We start from the raw sequence: 13,510 nt of genomic DNA, 5'->3' as shown, positions 1-13,510 counted from the left end.
GGGTTATCCTCTTGAGAACAGCCAGTACATGTGTCTGTCTGCAGTTTGTCTTTGTTTCATGGTGCGTCAAATGTTCAAAGAGGCTTTCCAGCAGAAATGACTTCACAGTGCTGCAGTTGTTTCGGTCTCTCATCCGTCTGACCCCACAGTGAGCAGACTACACACCGCTGCCCATCCTCAACCTCAACACAGTCTGTGTAAAGCTGTTTTACATTTCCAGTTTCAATCTTATCCCAGCCATAGCTTCAATTTGACATAATTTACTGTTCTTTTGTTCCTTCTTGCCCTTCATTTATTTTAAATGCACGACTCATTCCTTCTTGCTGCTCTTTCTTTTCTATCTATCTCTCCTCTATTTTATCGCTCCTTAGGCCGAGTTAATCTCTCTTTTCCGCGTCACTAGCCCTGATCGCCTCCTCATCACACAGACAAATGCATATGCAAGTGCACACACAGGCGCGTGCGCAACCACACACTCTTGACTGGAGAGTGGTGAGTTGAGGGAATAATTAAGTGATAATTAAGGTCTTTTTAATGATTTGATTCAGTGGCTCTGTGCATTAAGAGTATGTGTAAGTGAGGCACTCACCTCTCCAGCCTATTACCATGACCTTGACTCTAGTGAACACACTAAGAAAGAAAGGCAGAGCAGCTGTAGCATAAGTAAAGGTTAGAGGAAACTTAAAGGTTAAAACACACACACACACACACACAAATCCACCATACAAACACACAGCTGCTGTGCCGTAAACCATACTTACACATTCTTACACAATGCTGTATTGCCATGGGGATATGAAATTAAATGCTTCAGTGAGTGATATGTTGGTTGATTGTTCTGTGTGTGTGTGTGTGTGTGTGTGTGTGTGGGTAAAAATGCCTGATTTGCAGATATACACTAAGAGCAAGTCCATACTGTGGTTAATTAAGTGGGAGAGCAATGTTGAACTCAGTGGTTTTAATAGTGGGGGTGTAATGTGTGTGTGTGTGTTAGAGTGTGTGAGTGAGTGAGTGAGCATTATAAACCCTCCAATCTCCTTTTTCCTCGTTAGAGAAGAGCTGGTGAAGAGGTTCTTAGCCATCTGCATGCAGAAAGCCATCACATTTCACATTTCCATGATGATACACTTTGTCAGATCTTCCCACTGCAATTCATACTCCTTATTAACTATTTCTTATTAAATCTACTGTGTGCTCTGGCCTCACCTGCTTGTGTTATGTATGTGTTTTCTAGACATCCCCTATGCCGTAATTACTTCTCTATCCTCACTCTGTTAATACTCCTCTTCACAGCCTTTACAAGGTTGCCTGAGTGTTTTTGCGTGTGTAGGTAGGGGGTCACAAGTTGGGGCGGTTGCAGATGAAGAGTGTTTATTGGTTTGTGTCAACATGGCAACCCCTCTTTCACCTGCCGGGCATTAACACACACACACACACACACACACACTCCTGAATCACTATGAGTCACTGGGTGATGCCAAAAAGTACGTGTGTTTCTATATGGGTGCACATGTGCATCTACAGGCGGGAGCATGCACATTCTCCTAGCAACAATGCTAAAGAGGAGGTACTCGAAATGACACTGTGTGTATAAGTGGATATGTATTTATCTTCAAAGATCTCATAGCATTGAATGAGATACAATCACGCCCAGTGTGTGTCAGCGCCTAATAAAACAGACACATTCTAACATGCCGGCCTGGGAACGGCTTCAACCAGAGCGTGTGTGTGTGTGTGTGTGTGTGTGCGTGTGCGTGTGCATGCCTTACCTGCTGTAGCATTAGAGCCTGCTGTTGCTGCAGCAGGGCCTGAAGCTGAGGGGGAGACAGCATCTGTTGCATCTGCTGAGGAGTGATCATCTGTGGACTCATCATTGCCATGGACACAGGCACCTAAAGACAGCACAGCAAACAGACATTTTAGGTTATTACACTTACATTCTAGCTTGCAATAGCAGAACAGCTCAATCAATGGGTTAAGCTTTGTGTGAAAAGGCCCAGCCGGCACAGAGCATGACTGTGCCTGCAACTTAATGCTCCACTCAAAACAAACAATGTGAATGGAGGTTGTACAGTATGCTGGTATGGACAGGTAAAGTTAGAGAGGAGTGCTGTCTCTTATTCTCTCTTGTCAGTCACTGCTAAGAAAAACTGGCAACATCAGAGAAAGATAAATAGACAGACGCATCGCAGCGCACACATATTGTTGACACTTTCCTCCACAAGGCTGGCATTGTTACAAAAAAAGCAACTGGCAATTTCAGTGACAACAGGGAGATAAAAGGACAGCTATGAAATCTCCCAATAAAATATAAAATCTTATCTGCCTTTATAAATACATGATTAGGACGGCCTCCGATTCTCTTCCCACACAGTCAAGGCTGGCTAAGAAGAAAGGCACAACAAAGTGGCAATCTGATGAGATAGACATCTCATCAGATTGAGCTGCAGGCAGGCAAAAACAGAGCGACACAGGAAGAGAGAGAGAGAGAGAAAGAGGTAGTGAGAGGATAGAGAAATGTGGTGAATCGTGCAGATGTGTTTTGCAAGCACTCTTAATGCACATGCATTGTACACAGAGATGGGCATCTGAGCTGCTGATCTGATCACAAACACTGCAAAATTGAAGACAAACTAACCACGTAAATCAGAAACTGAGACACTCGCATGAATGCATAAATGCAGACTGTATGAATGAAAAAACACACAAAAATCCTGACAAAGTGCTTCTTTATTAACTGAATTAGGGTTTGAGAAAACAATACGGGGAATAAAAGAGACAGAGTTGTTCAGACACAGAGAGATATTTAGGGAGAGAAAGGGAGGGTGATTGAGTCCGTCTTCCTTCCCTGCCTACAAATCAATAAACTATACTGCCTTCTCAATACAAATAATCCTGTCCGTTAAGAGGGGATGGCTGCTTTACAGAGAGATACAAGGGTGAGTTATCCCCGCTGAAATTGGCCATTTATCTATTTTCACTCAGTAGTGAAATATAAATCTCTCTCATGGTCAAACTGTGTGTGTCTGTGTGTGGGCTTGTGTGTGTGTGGGCATGCACAAGTGCCAGTGTGTGCAGTATCTTCAGAGCAGTCTATCTACTCACCACCTGAGGGGATGGCAGGTAGGGAGGGTGATGGGCAGAGGGAATTGTGCAGTGGAGAGAGAAGAGAGGAGAATAGCTGTCACTGGTAAATTAAATCTGTAAAGAGCTGATTCGACTTTGTAAACAAGATTGGCCATAAATACTAACACCCATTTTCCCACCTGGCCTCTGTCTCCCCCCTCCCTCCCTCCCTGCCTCCCTCCTCCAATCTGTCTCTTTTTCTCTCTGTGTCCATCAGTCGACCGACACTCTGCCTTTATCAAAGCAGGCTTTCCTAACTAAACACACTCCCAGCCACATGTAACGGTGAGGGGATAGAGAATAAGGTATGTAGATGAATGAGCTAAAGCACAAGAGATTGTGTGTGTATGTGTGTGTGTGTGCGCGTGTGTTTGTGTTTGAGCTGAGGGAGATGAAGAAAAGAGTCAGAGAGGGGTGAGGCAGGGGAAGGGTGATGTCGTGGCAGTTGTTAAAGGAACAGGCAGAGGCGATGGGGTGGTGGGGTGTAGTGAGTATGGTGGGGGTGGTGATGGGTGCCGCTTGGCGTCATGCCAGCTTGCCCCCGCCACCGGGCCCTGTCAGTCTAAGCTGCCAAATGAAAAGCTGTAATTAATTGCTCTTGTGCATCCCATTCTTCCTCCTTGACAACTCATACATTCTATTTTATACACACCGCCATTGACATTTTCAAGTCACAGGCGTAATAATTACTGGAGTTATAGCACCTTTCTGTGTGTTGGCTGACGCTCTGACGCCAGAACCAAACGCGCGTCCATGTGTGCAAGTGTTGATATACTGTCATGCATATGTGTGTGTGCTTGTGTGTGCAAGCGAGCATGTGTTTAAAGGCTGAATGTGTGTGTGGCAGGCTGAATGCTGAGTAGTTAAGGTTTGACGCCATTAATTGCCCCTATAATCTAATATCACAAAGCGTGGTGATTATGGGGCACGCGTTGCCACCGCCATACGACACCGCCAGCCTGAGAGCGCCGCCACAAAACAAAAGCCTCGCCATTAGCGATTTGACGGGCCAGGACAAAAGCGCTTCACAATGCGGAATTATATTTTCATTCGGCTTTGTCTCTCCCGGTGAATGATTTCTCCCCTTTCATTGGACTGTGAATAGGGACAGTCTGAAAAGCCGGGCGACTTGAAGTCAGCCATTTATTAAATGCATTTAATTTTTTCCCCCGCTGTCGTTCCATTTTTTTCATGTTGCATGTTAATTTAAAAGAGAGAGATGCGTGGTAGATTAGTGGGAGAGAGGTGAAGCTTGGGGGGGAGTGACTGGAGGGGCGAGCAGAGCGAGGGGAGAAGGAAGGATACCATCCACACACGCGGAGGAAGAAAGAACAGAAGGTGAAGGAAGGGAGGAAGAAAGGAAGTAATGATTGAAAAATAGTGAGATGGAGAGACTGCAGGTTTGTTGATGGAGAAATGTGGCCCAGAGCCAGAGATGGTTGCGACAGCAAATGCAGGTGAACAATCGCACGATCCTGTACAGTAGGTGTTTGATAATTGTGAAAGTTGAACCACTAATAACAGTAGGATTTTAAAACCTAAGATGTCACGCAAGAATTAGTCATAAAGTACAGTACGTGCACACACACACACACACACACACACACACACACACTGCAGAGGGGTCGACGGCTGACAGAGGTCAACCCCTGTCTTGGAGAGAGGGAGCTGGGGGTAGGGAGGGAAGGAGGGAGGAGAGGGGGAGCGAGAGACAGCCTTGTCGTTTACAGTGAGTGGAAGCGTAATTAGAGGGGTTGTTTGAAGAGGGAGTTTAACTGATTAACAAAGGAAGAGAGGGAGCGAGGGAGTGCCCTGAAGATGGGAAGGAGGAGGAGAAAGGCATGGAGTCCCAGAGGAGTGAAGAGAGAGAAAGAAGGGGGATGTAACTTGCATTTCAATGAGCCTCCATCCCTCTCTCCTCTCCTCCCTTGATGACTTTTCATTCTAACGAGGAGGAAAGCCCCATTTTCCATTTCAGATGAAACCTCAGGAAGAGAGGAAGGAGGGCTATCTGATATTAAACCAGCACGCAGCCAGGGGAATAAGCCCAGTGCGGCTCAGCACCGTGTTTATATAGAGACAGGCTGGTTATACGATTGCATCTTCTCTAATTTAGGAGCGAACTTTGGATTTCACACCTTCTCCTTGTTTCTAATTTGCCGTCACTTAATGCATGCTTGCGCATACCAAATCATCACAACTAAAATACACGCAAACAGTTTCTAAAAGAATAACATCCAGTGTGCCCTCAACAGATGCACCTGCAGACACCTCATGCTGGCTCAAAAATGTACAGCCAGTACGTGGTGTGTGCGTAACTGTGTGTGTGTGTGTGTGAGAGAGAGAGAGAGAGAGAGAGAGAGAGAGAGAGAGAGAGACGGCAGTGAGTGGTGAAAAGAAAGGAGGCTATAATCAGAATCTAAACAGGCTCTCAGTCTAAATGATGCGGGCCCTGCCTCTGGGTCTATGGGGACACGCAGGAGAGAGGGATAATTGAAAAAATGACAGAGGAGAAAGCAGGAGGAGGAGAGAGAGGCTGACACAGGCCTCCTCCACCCCTCCTCCTCCTCCTCCTCTCCTGGTAGGAGAAAACCCCAGCGCTGTTTATCCTTGTCACTGAGCATTACCACCTCACCCTGGAAGGGACGCCTGCCTCTCTTCCTGTCAAACACACACAGACACACAGACACACACACACACACACACACACACACACACACACACACACACACACCTCCATGTGCATAAAAACCTGTGCCTCTGTCTTCCAGTCTTTTGTTCACTGCATAATAACCTGTATATAACTTTTGTTTTTTCTGGCATCCTTTACAAATATTTAAATCCTTCTTGGATGTCACTGTTGCCACAAACTTTACTTCTTTTTCACACATTAGCAGCAGTGGTAGAAAAGAGAGAAATCTGTGCTTATTCATGCACATGGCAACTGCACGGCCCTCTTCTCTTCTGCCACCGTAGCTGCCTGCAGGCTGGGGGGGGGGGGGGTAAATGAGAGCCTCCCGTTTAAAATACAGTCAGCACTGTGCTGTGTCTTGGTGTGTAGAGGCTTTAATGGTGTGTGGTGAATTCCCCTCTTTTTTGGTTGTTTATTCACCAGCTATCATCACTATCACTTATACCCTCTTACAGTCCTTCCAGGTAAACAGCTTGTCTGTGCTCGTTGTGCCAAGAAATGAGAGGAGAGCATGTGGGGTGGTGGTGGGAGGGGGATAGAGCAAGGGGGGGCAGAAAGAGAAAAGCAGAGGAGTGAAGGAGAAAAGCATTTGAGTGAAAAAGAGAAATAGAAGGAGCGCCCACTGTGCTGAGAGCGTTGTTTGGAGCTCAGGGCCAGGCCTCCACTGGAAGTAAAAGGGCCCCATTGTGTGTGGTGAGTACCCCTCCTCCAGCTAATCTGCAGCGGGGCCAGGGGCCACATTACTCTGGGGGGAACTGATGAGCGAAGCCAGGTGGGGTTGGGGATGATACAGGCATCTTACCGCCTCATTTTTGCTGAGTCATGAGTATGTCTCTGTGTCTACAAACTATGTGCAAGTAAGCTGGTGCCAAACAAAATCTCAATGTGCCAAAGGAGGTTTTATTCAATATTTGTGCGTATGTTTCTATCTATTAGTAATTGCCTTCACATCACATGTGGTAGCCACAAGTGCAAGCATCTACAGTATGTGTTGCATGCCACTAATATAATAACAGGCTGCAGTATTTGTATTAGCTAGTTGGTGAATTGCACGTTATTCTGCATAAAAGATCATGTAGCTGATAGCATATTTTCACTGTTAAGTAAAAAAAACAATGTATCGCCAAATGTGGTGAAGTGGAATTTTTCAAGTGATTCGTCATTCGTTCCTAAACTTCTTAAACTGAATATAATGGGATTGTCTAAAGAAAAGCAATGTTACAAAGTTGAAAACAGGGTTGTTTTTCATAACAGACATTTTGGAAACATTTATTGTTTACTTTATTGAGCTGCTACTGCAGTTTATTGCATTGTTTTCCAAGTTATTTCAAGCTGCCATGCATTTCAACTGAATTGGAGATAAGGATGGATGGTTGTGTGGATGCATGCATGCATGAATAGATGAAACGATAGTGTGAGGACGGTAGACGGACCTGAGCCCACAGAGGAACGCAGGCTGTTGAGAGCAGGGAGTTGGGATCTCAACGAGCCTGAGCTGGGCCTTGTTCTATGCTCACATAGGCACACATACTCATACACATACACAATGCACGTGGACGCGCAAAACAGTCGGCTCTCTCTGACAGGGGCCAGACAAATGAAAAAAAACGAAAAAAAAAAAAAAAACTTCAGAGGACAGTGAAAGACCAGCAAGTTCAAGTGGAAAATCCTCCTCCTCCTCCTCCCCACCCTCTCTCCCTCCCTTCGTCTCCCCTTGTCCGCCGCCTCCCTCCATCTAACGCCCCAGTGGTTCAGAATAAAAATGACAACACATTTTCAGAAACACACACACACAGGCACACACACGCTCAGGGCATTTCATTGGGAAGTGTGAGAGGCCGTTATCGACCATATTTCATTACTGATTTCACTCATGTTTCAAATCACAAAATAAGAGTTTCACACTTCAGTGGCCAGACCCAAACCTCTCCTCTCCATCCTTCCCCTCTGTCTGTCCACCCCTCTGCTCAGAGCCAAACCCATTCCACTGGCTGCTCAACCTCCTCCCGTACACCCTTCACAAACTGTCAGGACCCCATACTACCCCCCCAACACACACACACATGCGCTTGCACATGCAGCCCCAATTCCCTCCACATCAAATAACAGAAACTGCCAACTAAGCACTTTCATTGAGTGGACAAAAGGAGTGCTTTGGGAAAAACACTTTGAAAGGAAATAAAAGAGAAGGAGAGAAGGACCCGCTTCAGCATCGCAGACTCTGGGGGGCTAAACACTCATCTTTCCACATACTTTTGTTGATTAGTTAAAAGACTTTGAACCCTGCCTCAGAATTTCTATATTCAGTGTTTTTTTCAAATCTGTAGTGGTTCAAATAAGGCAGCTAGGGAAGCCAGGAATCTATTTAGCAGCATACAGTATATGTATAAAAAACTGGTGAGTTAGGGTTGTAATATTGATTAAAAGTATTTTCACCGCAATAAACGTTCAGCTCTAAGACTGACATGACTCAGTTTCTTCCTCCCGTCTTTCCTGCGTGGCTCCCTCTCTTCCTCCATCCCACTGTGCTGGTGCCAGCCTTCTCCAGAGAGCAGAGAGGCAAGCTAATTAACATATCTCTAATGAGTCTTTTCATTTTTTTTCCTAATTAAACGAGGTCCTCAATAATACATGAAAACAGGACACCACGCTATTCAATTACATACGTATGGGCTGCAGCCAAGCACGTGCATTAATCTGTATGTGTGCATGCCAAGTGGCAGTGTGTTAAGTGTGCCAGGCGTGCGTCTGCCAAGTGGGTGTATATGTGTCTGCTTGTGTGTCCACCCAGTGCATGAGCGCGTGCCAAGTGTGCCCATTGTAGAGAACGTGTGGCAGGTCACGGAGGCATGCTACGCATCATGCTGGGTAATCCGCCAATTGGCACTCTGTCTGCCAACTGTGTGTCAACCAATTCACTTGGTCGCACACGTTCCACGACCAATTACAGTAACTGTGGCCAACTATGGCCAATACCTACTACAAACACACAGCTAAAGAGAGAAATTATCCAAATACCTCAGAGGGCATGGATATCTATGTAGTATTTCACAAAGGAAAGTCCTTTTTTACTTGTACTTATTCAGGAAAGACTAAATGAAGGACATAGAGTTACTACTATTGATTTGTTTCGCAATATCCCGTGACTCCAGTAAACAACCTTAAAAATCTTAAACATAATCCAATAGTGAGTGACAGACCGACAAGACCATAAGCATAACAGTCTTTGTAACATATCCATTTCATTGGCGATTTTCTCATCTTAAGTATTACCGTCCACCAAATTATTATCATTACAAAGAATGATTTATTTATTTGTGTGAAATTTGTTTCTAACCTCAAATTAAAACTCCTCTTTAGTCTTGAATTATCAAACTCCCAAATAATCCCGTTACACTATTCTGATCATTGTGCTTTTCAGCAAATGTAACTACAATTTTGTTGCACACAATCAATTTTTTCGTGCAATTGCCTTGTCTAGAGACTTGAGCTATTGTCGAGTTTCTCCTGAATGTGACACATGACAGTGACACACGCACACGCACAAAGTGGATTGATACCATCTCACACAGCCAGCCAAACACAGAGACAATCTCTGAACAACCAATCAAAAAGCAGATATAATCTCAGAGTTTCTTTTGCTCTCAGCTCAGATCCTCCCCTCTATTATAAATAAAGAAAAGAAGAGAAATATGATGGGGATGGGGAAGGGGCGGGGGGGCACGAGAAGAGGGGGGTTGTCAGCGCAGACCAAGGCTTCTCCAGAGAAGTCAAGACACGAATAGAAGTCTTCCCACTCTCCCTGTCTGCCTCTGTCGTTCTCCCTCAGAGAGAAGGGAAAAATCTAATTATCGAGCTCCTAAAGATCTCATTATTGGCTGAGGCTCATTTGCATGTGTGAGAGCAGCTCAGCAGGAACCAACCTGAGGACGGCCATTTTGTGCCTGATGTGAGCCACTGTGAGCCACTGTACAGTTGCTTCCTGCCACCTTTAGAAATGACCAGATTAAATGTCTGGCTTCTCTCACTCCATCGCTCACTCACCCTCTCCGTGGCCGACGGATGATTGCTTCAATTACAGCAACTAAGGGAAGTTGCTGCAATTTTAAAATAATCATAAAGCTGGAAATTACGGTAATTAAGATGTTTATGCGCGCCACCTTGGTAGTCAGGTTTGTTGTGAGGTCTATTAAACAGCTTCAGTGCAGCACTGAAGCTGTTTAATGCTTTGTTGTTTGTGTCTGTGTTTCTGACTGCGAGGATCCAAGTGAAAACAGACACAAACACACACACACACAAATGTAAATCCAAGTGTGTGTGAGAGTGTTGCCGGGGTACGTGGGGCCATGCGAGCTGACAGCTCAGACAACAGAGATGTAGCGTGGATGCCCTGGAGAGTCCAGAGAGGCTAGCCAGGCCAGGCAACAACAAACAAGACAAATAAGACAGATATGGAGTGAGAAGAGGAGGGGTGGCGTGATGTGTGTATGTGTGTGTGTGAGAGAGAGTGTGTGTGTTCACGACAGAGAGAGAGGAGGAAGGCAGTGTAAGGTAACTCACGTAAGACAAACATGTATAATGCACCTGTGCTTGACCCCATCCTTGTGAGAATACTGTCACGGGTTAATCCGCTGTCAGTGTTCGCAGAGACACAACAGTAGTTCCTTACACTTCATTGCTAAACAAATAGATTTACGTTACACGTACACTTTCAGTTCCCTCTACATGCTTGCGTTCTCTTACTTCCCCACTTTCTATCGCTTTCGTTATTTTTAAGATGAGTCAGAGTTTAAACGTTAGAAAAATGTAATCAAAATCCCATCCCAAGAGCCAAGCAGAGCGGTATGTGTTTGACCCACAACACACACACTCAACCATTTGGATCGACCGCAAATGACGATTTAAACCATGTGTGTCGGTCTGATAAGATAATAGGAGTGCAAGGCAGAGCCAGAGGAGACCAGACTTTAGGCGAATGGTTGAACTACTGTGACTGATGGCATGTGTATTAATATCAATTTAGGCCACATGTGCCCCAGTTTGTGGTGATTTACAGACCAAATGCAACTTTAATCTTTGGAATATTTTAACAATAAAGATCTGATATAAAACCGTATCTATTTTATTCTCATGGCCCTTAAGAGTGACCAGGTAATTTATACAACTGCCAGTTGCTATCCAATGTAAATAAAGTGATTCTGATACAATTCAAGTGTAATCTGCGAGATCCTTGTTTTTTTTCATTTCTGACATCTTCACATCGTCATTAATTCTGTGGCATTTTTGCACTTCCAGGGGTCACTTGGCAATTAAACTGTGTGGCCGACACGGCAAATTATTTTTCTTTGGTCTTTCTGTTGATGATGAGTTTTTTTTTTTCTGCTCTGTCATGATGGCCACTCCTGTTCATATTCAACACCCAGCTCTTCCTCTGACTATTTCAAACAAACACCCCCCCCCCTCCCCCCCCCTTCCTGCTGCTGGACTTGAAAGGTAGTCTCTTTGCACCAAAGGAGTTTTCCTGGAAAAACATGAACCAACACCAAATATTTATGTGAACAAATGAAAATGCTCCCATGAAGCATTAATCTTATGTTCTCTCACTTGCATGTAAATGTTGCAGCATATCTCCCTAAACATAAGTCATATGTCTTTATCTAGTTGCCGTACAATGTATTATCACCTTTTAATGTGAAATGTTCGTCCTATTTTTCCCACAAGCACCTTCCTGTCGGCCGAAACTGCAAATGAAATCTGACCTTATTCTTGCTTCCGACTCACATCTGTCCGTCTCTCCCTTCTATCTCTTTCTTTTATTTCCCATACCGTGATGGTCCAGCTGTCTGTTTATCATGTGGCACGTTAACGAGAAGAGCAGGGCAATAGCCAGCCTGCTTGCTGCTCTAGTAGACCCTTGGTCCCACTTTATTGATATGAGACATGGCTACAAATCACACTTCTGCATGTTCTCTGCACATCACATTAATGTAAAGAACTGCCAGAAATAATGTCATGTGTGATATTCGTCAACCTACACAGATGGTAATAATGTGTGTGTGTGTGTACTGTCTTTGTGTGTGTGTGTGTCCTCCTCAAGTCCTCCACAGTGGGGATCCTGCACTCCAGCTAACCCCACTCTCTCTGCTTACTGTGGAATTCAACTCTGAAAACAGCTCACTACCCAATCACTACAAAGACCTCATTCACACACACACACGCGCACACACACACATGCACTCACAGAAAGAGACACAGATAGACAGAGTACGAGAGGGAGAGAGAAAAGTATGAGCCTACTGTATATCATACTGCGTAGTTGACGTGGCAAGTTGGTGAAGGCAAAGCTGCAGCAGCCAGGGGCTTAATATTATACAGATTCTGACAAAGCAACACTTGGGTTGTGCACGTGAGTGTGGATCTGTGTGTGTGTGTGTGTGTGTGTGTGTGCGTGTGTGTGTGTGTGTGTGCTCTGACCTGCACAGCGCTCTGTTTGACCTCGTTGCTGCCAGGGGAGTTGAGTCCAGAGGCCTGCTGGAGGAGGAACTGTCTGGCTGCCTGGAGCGCCTACGAGGGACAAATAGAGATGTTCATCATGCACACATGGTCATACAGTGAAATATTTGTACAATTATACCACAACACACTCTTGAATGTAATATACCTTTTTTTTTTTTTTACTTCAAATATTTTCACAAAATTCATGTGAGTACGTTTAGTTTCAAACAACACATCATTTCAAACTACTTTTTTTTGATTTAGAGAAAAGAGAAGCACAAAAGCTCTCCTACTCTGCCCCCTCCCCTTTGCCAAGCTGTCAGGTCAGGTTTCCTCAACATGAGACGTCCACCTGGCCTTCATACGCCGTGCTTGAGTATCTGCGTTAGTGTGTGCGTCTGCTTGACTGTATTCTTGCCCAACTCATTCAAAACCTTCTTTAACACCAAACCCTGAACCATCTCCTCCTTTCCATTCTTTGTTTCTCTGCCCTCCCCTCTGATTCACTCTCTCTCTTCCACACCCCTTTCCTCCTCCTCTTCCTCCTCCTTCCTCTCTTTTTCCGAGGAAGGTGCAAAGTGGGTTTTCCACATCCTCTGAGGCAGAAGTGTGTCAGCATATCTTCATGTGTGTCAGTTGCACTGTGTTTGTGTGTGTCACAGTGATGTAAGGGACCGTTTGCCCTGATGTGCCCTAAAGAGCTGTGACTAACCACCACCCACCTCTTCATTCCTCCCCCTCTTCCCATTTCTCCCCTTTCTGCCCTGCGGTGCTGTCCATTCAAACCAGTAACACCATCGCTCTCTAGCTCTCTGTCTCCATTCCTTCACTCTGCCCTTGAGTGGTGCCGATTCATCCTTTCGACACAGCGACCTCAGCTATCCCTCCCATTGCCTCTCCTCATATCTCCTTGTTTATCTCTCTCTTGTCTTTCTTTCTGTCATTGCATTTCTCTGTTCTTAGCTGTGTTGCTTGTTGTAGCATTAAAAGCTCAAGCTCTCTACCATTAAGACAAATCAGTCCCAGAGAAACATTTTTGTTGGTGTGCCTGAACTGCTCCTAAAACAAAACAAGAAAACACCCATTTCAAAACACAAGAGCCGCCTTGCACTTACTGTAAGCACACACACACACACACACAAAAACGCACGCACACACACACACACACACACACACACACACACACACACACACACA

At 45.0% G+C, this 13,510-nt stretch overlaps 1 protein-coding gene across 1 annotated transcript in view; it reads right to left on the bottom strand.

Annotated features, from left to right (window-relative positions):
* foxp4 (forkhead box P4) overlaps nt 1–13,510 on the bottom strand; it is an 85,220-nt gene that overhangs the window by 25,350 nt on the left and 46,360 nt on the right. The window contains 2 exon segments of the mRNA XM_031848473.1: nt 1,692–1,892; nt 12,293–12,382. Of these exon segments, the coding sequence (XP_031704333.1) occupies nt 1,692–1,892; nt 12,293–12,382 (291 nt within the window).

Source organism: Anarrhichthys ocellatus, unplaced genomic scaffold (genome assembly GCF_004355925.1).
Source record: "Anarrhichthys ocellatus isolate YVR2014 unplaced genomic scaffold, GSC_Weel_1.0 scaffold1, whole genome shotgun sequence".
Lineage (NCBI taxonomy): Eukaryota > Metazoa > Chordata > Actinopteri > Perciformes > Anarhichadidae > Anarrhichthys > Anarrhichthys ocellatus.
The sequence above is the reverse complement of the archived record's forward strand: the minus strand, read 5'-3'. Positions and strand labels throughout refer to the sequence as shown.